The sequence below is a fragment of the Babylonia areolata genome, chromosome 28 (genome assembly GCF_041734735.1).
Source record: "Babylonia areolata isolate BAREFJ2019XMU chromosome 28, ASM4173473v1, whole genome shotgun sequence".
Lineage (NCBI taxonomy): Eukaryota > Metazoa > Mollusca > Gastropoda > Neogastropoda > Buccinidae > Babylonia > Babylonia areolata.
In genome coordinates this window covers 5,663,943-5,673,942 of record NC_134903.1, presented here as the reverse complement: position 1 = coordinate 5,673,942, position 10,000 = coordinate 5,663,943, and the positions used below count along the sequence as shown (strand labels likewise).

Sequence of the window (10,000 nt, the reverse complement as noted above, 5' to 3'; positions counted from 1 at the left end):
GGCCCTTCGTGTAGACATTGTAGAGGACAGGAGAAAGCGGAGACCCTTGTGGCAGTCCCATGGATAGTTTAGAAGGTGCAGACATCCAATCTCTGAGGCGTAGGACGACGGTTCTTTCCTGAAGCGCTGCTGCTATCCATCTTGTCAGTGTCAAACTTACTCCATACCTTAGTAGCAGCTCCATGAGGTGCGCAAACTGGACCTTATTGTAGGCATCTTCAAGATCGATTGCTACTGCTAGTGTTTCTTCTTTTCTTTGAAATCCTTCATACACCTCATATGCAAAAGCAGCTGCGTTTTCCCATGTGGACTTGCCTGTTCTGTAACCACCTTGATTTGAAGGGAGAATGTGCCTGTGTTCAAGATCCCTTGCAAGTTTCCTGGCTATCATGCATTCTATGAGCTTTCCGGCAATGTTTTGCATGGTTAGGATCCAGTAGCCGCTTACCTGATGATGGTCCTTTCCTGGTTTTGGTATGGGTTTTAAGAAGCTGTGTGTCCAGTCTTCCGGTACATGTCCATTGTGGAAACTGTTTTGATATAGATTGAAAAGGTTGCTTCTGTCTTCTTCCGATAGTTCCTTGATGTCCGAGTAGTGAACTTTGTCTGGGCCAGGAGCTGATTCTTTCTTGCATTTAGCTATTGCTTCGTTTAGATCATCTATTGTCAAGTCATCATCAGGTCCAGTCTGCATAAGGGTTTGGTTTAACTCCTCAACATATTTCTTTTTCTCATCTAAGTTTCTTTGATCGCTCTGTTGTATGAAACGTTTGAGCAGGGCGGATCCTTTTTCTTCGTTTGTCTTAAGCTTGGTTCCGTCAGTGTCTACCATGTCTGGGGTTGTTGTTGTGCACGTTTTCCCTTCCATGCGACGATAAAATTGCCAGAACTCTGTCAATGTTGAGTCATAACTGAGTGCCTCGCAAATACTGTTTCCACTTGTCATTTTTGGCCTCTTGAGCAATGATTTCAAACTGTTTAGTTTTTTCTTTCATTTTTGTTTCAATATCTTTGTCCGGAAATGGTTTTGTTCTTTCTTTTTGCCAAAGTTTGACAGGCTCTCTCTGTGTCGGTATTCCACCATGGGGGCTGAATAGTTTGCATCCTGTTCAGTGCCGTTCTTTTGTTTCTTCTGCGTCTTAATTTTTCGATGATGGTTGTCTCTTTGTTTTCATACTGAAATGGATCACGCGGTTTCATACAGGGTTTATCTGACAGTTTCTGTAGACTGAAGACTATCGGGAGGTGGTCACTGCCTTGGTGTGGAAGCGTCTCTGCATTCATTTCTGCTCTGAATTTTGGAGATGTTAGAGCGATGTCAATCACACTGTCACTGTCCCCTTGTCTTGTTCCAAGGCGAGTTGGGGATGTGGTTGTTAATGGGCTAAGAAGAATTTCCCCTATCATTCCTTCAAGTGCGAGTCCTTGTGGGTTGGTGTTCCGCTGGTCCCATAGCTTCGATCTTGCATTGAGGTCTCCACAGATAATGACTGAGTCTCCAAGTTCGTTCTCTATTTCCTCTAAAAAGGCCCAATCCTCTTTTGTTGTGCAGGTTCCTGGGTGAACATAGGCATTGATGAGCACGATGCTTTTGTGAATTCCGTCAGGTTTTTCGAGGCGCACCCCCTTTAGTTCACATGAGTTGCTACACCATTTCTCTAGATTTATGGTGGAAACTTTGTTTTTAGGTTTTTGTTCAGTATGATTGCTACTCCTCTTCCTTCATTCCTTTGAAAGACTGAAATTCTCAAAATGTATTGGTCTGTCTGCACTTGTCCTGGTCTCTTGGAGACATAAAATGTCAAAATCATATGCCAATTTCTCAATTGTTGACATTCTCATTCTTGCACTGGAACAATTCCAACTGCCGATTCTAAAGAATTTCTTTCACAGCCGCTCTGCTTTTGTCATTCTGCTACCTAAGCACAATCTTTCCCCACCTCTTTTGCCACGCCTGTTTTGGGGTTTTGGGGATCTGAATTTATGTCTCGTACTATGCAGCTGATCCCCGAGGTGCACGCGAGACAGGGTTTGTTTTTGGTATCCATAGAAGGGTGTTCTATGTGGTGAGGGAAAACATTCGGTCGCCCTGACAGAGCCTCTTATCAGGGAAGGGCAATGGATGTCCATCTGTGTGGAGTCCGTCAGCCTGGTGTCGCCCTAAGGCCAGACTGCATACAGTTAGTGACTGTTTAACCCAACAGCCATTCATCCCATTGGTACTGTATGAAAGCCGTGGGATTGGGGATTTTGTCAGGTTGTCTCCTCTTAGCCAGTGGAAGGGTGCATCTGGGTGTTTTTGAGTAGCAGATTTTATTTTGCAGAAAAATACAGGTCCTTCTCTAATAGTTTTCTAGAGTTTTGAGCCCTCTCACTAATTTACTAATAATTCAAACATTAAACAATAACGCGATAACAAATTATTAATCAACTTCACAGAAAAATCACTTATCTTTGCTTTGACGCTTGTAGGCTGTCTTCAGTTCACACACTAGCCACAGTGATTTTAACACCTGGCGGTTTCGGCCACATACACAATTTCAAATACTGCCCACACACACTTCTCTCGTGATGGGTCCGCCAAGTGTTACATAACTACAACGGTCAATCTGCACGCGCTCCCAGCCGGTGCTGCACCGCTTATAGGCCCTCTCTGTCATTCACTAACGATTCAACAACTAAACAACAATGGGATGACAAGTTTTGAGCCCTCTCACTAATTTACTAATAATTCAAACATTAAACAATAACGCGATAACAAATTATTAATCAACTTCACAGAAAACCACCACCAACAACAACAACCACCACATTACCTATCAAGATGTCCAGACGGTTGCGGATGGTCAGCCCAAAAGAAGCCCCGATCTTGGTGGAGCCGATGATCTTCTGCCAGTCCACTGTGGGGCTCTCTATCACGAATCCTATCGGGTCGAACAGGGCGCGGCGACCTCGGTGGTGCAGAGGTTGGTAAGGGCCCACCGCCGTCGGACCGGCGTTGCGCGGACCGATGAAGCTGCTGTTGGACCTGGAAGAATGTTGGTAGGGAGAGTGTGGCGGGGGGAGGGGTGGTGTGGGGCAGGGGGAGGGGTAGGAAGACAGGGAGAGGATGAACGAATGAAGGAAGGAGTGAAGGAAGTAAGGAAGGAAGGAAGGAAGGAAGAAACGAGAGCACAGGGAATGAGTGAATGAATGAATGAATGAATGAATGGGGGCGTTGGGGGTTAGAAAGACAGGGAGAGAATGAATGAATAATTGAATGAATAAATGAATAAACGAACGAATGAATACAGAGAGTAGGGAATGAACGAGATGAAATGAGTGAATGAATGGGGGCATTCGGGTTAGAAAGACAGAGAGAGAATGAATGAAGGAAGGAAGGAAGGAAGGAACGAAGGAAAAAAGGAAGGAGGGAAGAAAAGACCGAGAGGGCAGGGAATGAGTGAATAAATGAATGAATGAATGGGGGCGTTGGGAGTTAGAAAGACAGGGAGATAATAAATGAATGAATGAATGAATAAATGAACGAATACATAGAGGAAGGAATGAACGAGATGACAGGAAATGAGTGAATGAATGAATGAATGAATGAATGGGGGCATTCGGGTCAGAAAGACAGGGAGAGAAAGAAGGAAGGAAGAAAAAAAAAGGAAGGAAGGAAGAAACAAGAGCTCTGGGAATGAATGAATGAATGTGGCCGTTGGGGGTTAGAAAGACAGGGAGAGAATGAAGGAATGAAGGAATAAAGGAAGAAGGGAAGGAAGGAACGAGAGGACAGGGAATGAATGAATGAATTAATGAATGAACGGGGGCATTAGGGTTAAAAAGACAGAGAGAGAATGAATGAATAAAGGAATAAAGGAATGAATGAATGAATGAATGAATGAATGAATGAACGGGGGCATTAGGGTTAAAAAGACAGAGAGAGAATGAATGAATAAATGAATAAAAGAATGAATGAATGAATGAATGAATGAATTAATGAATGAACGGGGGCATTAGGGTTAAAAAGACAGAGAGAGAATGAATGAATAAAGGAATAAAGGAATGAATGAATGAATGAATGAATGAATGAGTGCGTTTGGGGTTAGAAAGACAGGGAGAGAAGGAAGGAAGGAAGGATGGACCGAGTGGACAGGGAATGGGTGAATGAATGAATGAATGAATGAATGAATGTGTGTGTGTGTGTGTGTGTGTGTGTGTGTGTGTGTGTGTGTGTGTGTGTGTGTGTGTGTGTGTGTGTGTGTGTCGGGGGGCTTGGGGGGGGGGGATAATAACAAAGACCAGAAGAAAACAATTAAACCCCATGCCTCCTCAGTATTCCTCGTGACCCCGGTATGCTTGGTAATAAAGACATATTTTATTCTATTCCATATTCTATTCTAGTCATTCGGATGAGACGATAAACCGGGGTCCCGTGTGCAGCACCCACTTAGCGCATGTAAAAGAACCCACGGCAATAAAAGGGTTGTTCCTGGCAAAATTCTGTAGAAAAATCCAAATAAATCTGCACGCAGGAAAAAAATAACCCCCCAAAATAAGGGTGGCGCTGTAGTGTAGCAACGCGCTCTCCCTGTGGGAGAGCAGCCCGAATTTCACACAGAGAACTCTGTCGTGATAAAAAAAAAAAGAAATACAAATACTAATACAAATAAAGACTCACGGCACAGAGACGCTGGCAGCAGGATGACGTACATATTCCCTGGCAGACTCGAAGCGAACTGTGTCGTGTTCGTCATACATAGCGGCCATCAGAATCACGTTGGCCGCCTGCCCACACACCGACCACACAGCGATGAGAACAGAGGTTGAAGTAGCAGTAATAGCATTTATTGAAGCAGACAGAACAATTGATTGTGGCAGTGATAGCAGTGGCAGAAGGTCTGGAGAACTGGGAGAAAAAGTGCACAAACAAAATAAATGCTTACGTCATAGAATTAATAAAGTAGTAATTAAACAAACGAATAAGTAAATAAGCATAAACAAATGAAAAAAAAATATATATATATAAACAAAAACCAAATAAATGAATAGATAAATAAGCAATTGAATTAAACATATAAACAAATGAATAAACACACACACACACACACACACACACACACACACACACACACACACACACACACACACACACACACACACACACACACACACACACACATATATATATATATATATATATATATATATATATATATATATATATATATATATATATATATACAAACAAACAAACAAACAAGTAAATGGATCAATGAATAGATGAATAGACAATTGAACAAACAAACAAACGGATAACATGAAAACAAGGTAGGCAGATAGGTAATGAAATCAACTATAATGGGGGGGGGGTTGCGGGGGGCGGGGGGGGGGGTGCGAGGGGGAAATAGGGGGGTAAGGGGGAGAGAAAAAGAGGAAAAAAAAAGCCACAGACTCACGTGCTCGTGGTGGTAATGGCGGAGCGCGTGTACCCCGGCCCGCTTCACCCATTGGGAGTTGGTGTTGTTGACATGTGACACGATGTGCTCGTACGATTGGTCCAGCCGGGCGTTGCCCAGCGACTCCAGCAACACCACTTTCCATTGGTCCTCGGCGATGGTTTCCTCTTCCGTCATGGTGGAGCGCTTCCGGCGAAACTCGTATGGGTCTGCAGGGGGGAAGTGGGGTAATAATAATAATAATAATAATAATAATGGTATTTATATAGCGCTGGATCTTGTGCAGAGACAAATCAAAGCGCTTTCGCACCAGTCATTCACACGCATGCGTAACTCTAATACTGTAGAAACTAAAGACAAGGAAGGGCAGGCAAGGGAGGCTATTTTGGGAAGCGTTGGGTTTTAAGGCCTGACTTGAAAGAGCTGAGTGTGGAGACTTGACGAAGCGAAAAAGGAAGTTCATTCCAATCGCAAGGACCAGAAACAGAGAAAGAACGGCGGCCAATAGTCGAGTGTTTGAATCTTGGGTATGCGTAAACAGAGTGGATCCGAGGCCGATCGTAGTGAGCGAGATGGAGTGTAGAGGTGAAGGCAGCCGCAGAGATAGGAAGGGGCAGTTTTGTGAATGCATCTATAACATAGAGTGCTGTACTTTATTCGGTGTGAGACAGGGAGCCAGTGGAGATGTTGCAAAAGAGGAGAGATGTGCTCAGATCTTTTCTTTCTGAGGACGAGTCTGGCAGCAGAGTTTTGTATGCGCTGAAGGGACTGAATGGATGAAGCAGGCAGACCAGACAATAGAGAGTTACAGTAGTCAAGGCGAGAGAGAATGAGAGAAACGACAAGTCTAGATGTTGCGTCAGTGGACAGATATTTCCGGACGGCACTGATGCGTCGCAGTTGACAGTAGCAGGACTGACATGTCTGATTGATACATTTTTGCATGGACAGTGGGAAGGGGTTGGGGGGAGGGGGGAGGGGAGGTTGAATTATCGTCGTCGTCATCATCATTGTCATCGTAATCAACACGGCCATCATCATCATCATTATCATTACCATCATCATTACCGTCGTCGTCGTCGGCGTCTTTATCACATTGTAATCGTTAGCACCGCCACCACCACCATCATCATCATCGTCGTCGTCATCGTCGTAGGTGTCGTCGTCATCATCACGTTTCATTTTAAAATTCTTTGCTTGTACAATTCTTTGCTAGGCACAACGTAGGAATTTTGAACAAGATATCGTGTTTGTCTATCTGTGTGTGTGTGTGTGTGTGTGTGTGTGTGTGTGTGTGTGTGTGTGTGTGTGTGAGAGAGAGAGAGAGAGAGAGAGAGAGAGAGAGAGAGAGAGAGAGATCACACGCGCCTGTGTCCGTGCATGCGTGCGAGCATGTGAGTGTACGTATGCCTATGTATGTGGGCGCTCGCGTACGTATGTGTGCGTGCGTGTGTGTGCATGAGAGAGAGTGAGAGAGAGGGGGGGGAGCATATTGTTGTATTCGATCTCTGAAAACTGCCAGAATCTGAAGACATCCTTCTAAGACACCAGTACGAGCGTCTAATGGGTTTGAGAGAGGTTTGACTTTGAAGTTACTACTGGGATCAATTCCTTACATATATTTTAAACGTCAGTTGTAATAGTTTTGTCAGAGTTTTACCTTCTCTAAAACTGTCCGTGTAGATATCTTATCCACGCTGCATCTCTCCCCCACCACCCTCCCTCCCTCACTCCCACTCTCTCACTTACAACGTACGTTCGTCAACATCTATTATTATGTATTCAGGTCAATGCTGCTTATCCTACCGATTCAGCTAGCACACAGGTAGATATATAGCTCAGAGGGAAACAAAAACAGACGCCGCCTTTTTTTTTTTTTTTTTTTTTTTTTTTTTATTAATAAATAAGATACAATAAAAAGTTCCGGGCTTCTCCTTATACCAATTATTTGACATGTACACACAGCAGCAACGACAAAAAGAAATGTGCAAAACATACGTTAGTTTTTATTCAACACTGGCATGTCCAATTTCGTCCAGAATTATGCTACACATAATATATACGGACATTACAGAACAAACACATGGTTGCCCCGGTGGATTTTGGATTCGAAATGAAAGAACAATCGAGGCTAGAAGCAGAAACGACTGGACTGGCCTTTTAGTCCTGAACGACAGGCGCAATAGCCGAGTGGTTAAAGCGTTGGACTTTCAATCCGAGGGTCCCGGGTTCGAATCACGGTGACGGCGCCTGGTGAGTAAGGGTGGAGATTTTTACGATCTCCCAGGTCAACATATGTGCAGACCTGCTAGTGCCTGAACCCCTTTCGTGTGTATACGCAAGCAGACAATCAAATACGCACGTTAAAGATCCCGTAATCCATGTCAGTGTTCGGTGGGTTATGGAAACAAGAACATACCCAGCATGCACACCCCCGAAAGCGGAGTATGGCTGCCTACATGGCGGGGTAAAAACGGTCATACACGTAAAAGCCCACTCGCGTATATGCGAGTGAACGTGGGAGTTGCAGCCCACGAACGCAGAAGAAGAAGAAGAAGAAATCCTGAACATGCCACACATAGAATATAACGACAATACAGAACAAACACATGGTTGCCTTGGCGGGTTTATGACTCCAATGAATGGACAATGAGGCTAAGGGAGTAAAGAATTAAATAACAATAAAGAGATGTACGTATACTTCTCTCCATTTACAAGGTACGTCAACATCTATTATTATGTATTCAATTCAATTCAGAAACTCTTTATTCATCCACATGGAAACCAGCGTGTGCAGTCACAGGCTCGTTGTAGACACATCACAAACGCTGAAGACTAAGTACGGGAAGAAAATGTCCCTCATATAGACGTCAGACAGATACTAGAATGCCTTCGTCAATGTAACATAATTAATGCTTCCCGAGTTGTCATTTTAAAAAAAAAAATGTATATGTCTAAAACCACACACACATACATACATACACCCATCCCCCATCCACGCACCCCTCCCCCCCCCCCCCCCCCCCCCCCCCCCCCCCCCCCCCCCCCCCCCCCCCCCACACACACACACACATACACACAGAGTGAAGAGCACAACTGACCATGCAGACCCAGCATGTCCTGAACCTGTGAGCCCAGCGAGGACGCCCGCTCTGTCTGACCAGCCTCCCTCAGCCGACCAATCAGAGCGCCCAGAATCAGGACGAGGCGATGACGTAACACCCCGCTCCGGTACACTTTCGCCTGCTCTTCCGGCTTCAGTGTCAAGGTGACGATCGTTTGAAGTATGAACTGCGCGTGGAGCAGAGAAAAGAGGAGAGGTGATTTCGTTAAGACGTACACAGTACGACTAATGTCACTGAAACGGTGCAGATGATAGGGCAGAAAAAAGAAGAAGACAGAGAAGAAGAAGAAGAAGAAAGATCTGGACTCAGTTATAATTATCAGTGCCCAGTTTGGAATCAAGTGTTGCCAGGCTGGCTTCCTGGAATGAGCGAGTGTCTGTACTGTGCGCGGACGTGCGCAAGTGTGCGTGCGTCTGTACGTGTAATTGCAGGCGCACAAACGCCTTTGTATGTGTGTGTGCGTGCGTGCACGCGTTCGCGCGCGCAACAACCGGAACCAACCTCAGAGGGGAGATGGTCGTTTCCGCCAATCAAATACAACAAACGCTCCACGTAAGGAGGGTCAGGCGAGTCGCTTAGCAACACGGTTCCCGTGACCGCGTTCTGTGCATGCGCCGTACCCACAGACCACAAAGCGTCCAACATGTGTTCCTGGTCTCTTTGGTATTGGGTCAGTCTGGAAAGAAAGAAAGAAAAAAAAAAGTCAAGTGAACAACAACAACAACAACAACAAAAATTACGTCTTTCGAGAAATCCAGTGATAAGAAATTCTAGGGAGAGCTAGACAGCACAAGGTCTTCAGACAAGAAGTCTCCCTCAGTCAAATGTTTCGGCCCTTAACTCCTTACACTCTAAGGTGGCCAGGCCGCACCCCAGGCCATGACTCCTGGATGCCCTTAGAAGTTCCATCGTCTTTAATTAACGACCATCGTGGCAGTCGTCATGTTCTTCTTGGTTAGTGGGCTGCAACTCCAACGTTCACTCGTAGACATGTACGAGGGGGATTTTACGTTCATGACTGTCTTCTACCTCACAGCCATACTCCCGTTTTCGGGAGGTATCGTGGCACTGAACCGATATCCGTTTAAATATTGCATCTGTATTTCTTTTTATCACAACAGATTTCTATGTGTGAAATTCGGGCTGCTCTCCCCAGGGTGAACGCGTCGCTACACTACAGCGCCATCCATTTTTTTTGGTATTTTTTCCTGCGTGCAGTTTTATTTGTTTTCCCTATCGAAGTGGAATTTCCTACAGAATTTTGCCAGGAACAACCTTTTCATTGCCACGGGGTCTTTTACGTGCGCTAAGTGCATGCTGCACACGGGGTCTCGTTTTTTGTCTCATCCAAATGACTAGCGTCAAGACCACTACTCAAGGTCTAGTGGAGGGGGAGAAAATATCGGCGGCTGAGCGATGATTCGAAGCAAAGCG

At 45.0% G+C, this 10,000-nt stretch overlaps 1 protein-coding gene across 1 annotated transcript in view; it reads right to left on the bottom strand.

The window, feature by feature from the left end:
- Window positions 1-10,000, bottom strand: part of LOC143301765 (uncharacterized) — a gene marked incomplete at its 3' end in the record, with an annotated part of 72,106 nt that overhangs the window by 28,361 nt on the left and 33,745 nt on the right. The window contains exons 12-16 of the mRNA XM_076616154.1: window positions 9,068-9,242; window positions 8,543-8,732; window positions 5,442-5,650; window positions 4,664-4,770; window positions 2,817-3,028 (exon numbers count right to left, since the gene is read on the bottom strand). Of these exons, the coding sequence (XP_076472269.1) occupies window positions 2,817-3,028; window positions 4,664-4,770; window positions 5,442-5,650; window positions 8,543-8,732; window positions 9,068-9,242 (893 nt within the window). The remainder of the gene's footprint in view (window positions 1-2,816; window positions 3,029-4,663; window positions 4,771-5,441; window positions 5,651-8,542; window positions 8,733-9,067; window positions 9,243-10,000) is intronic.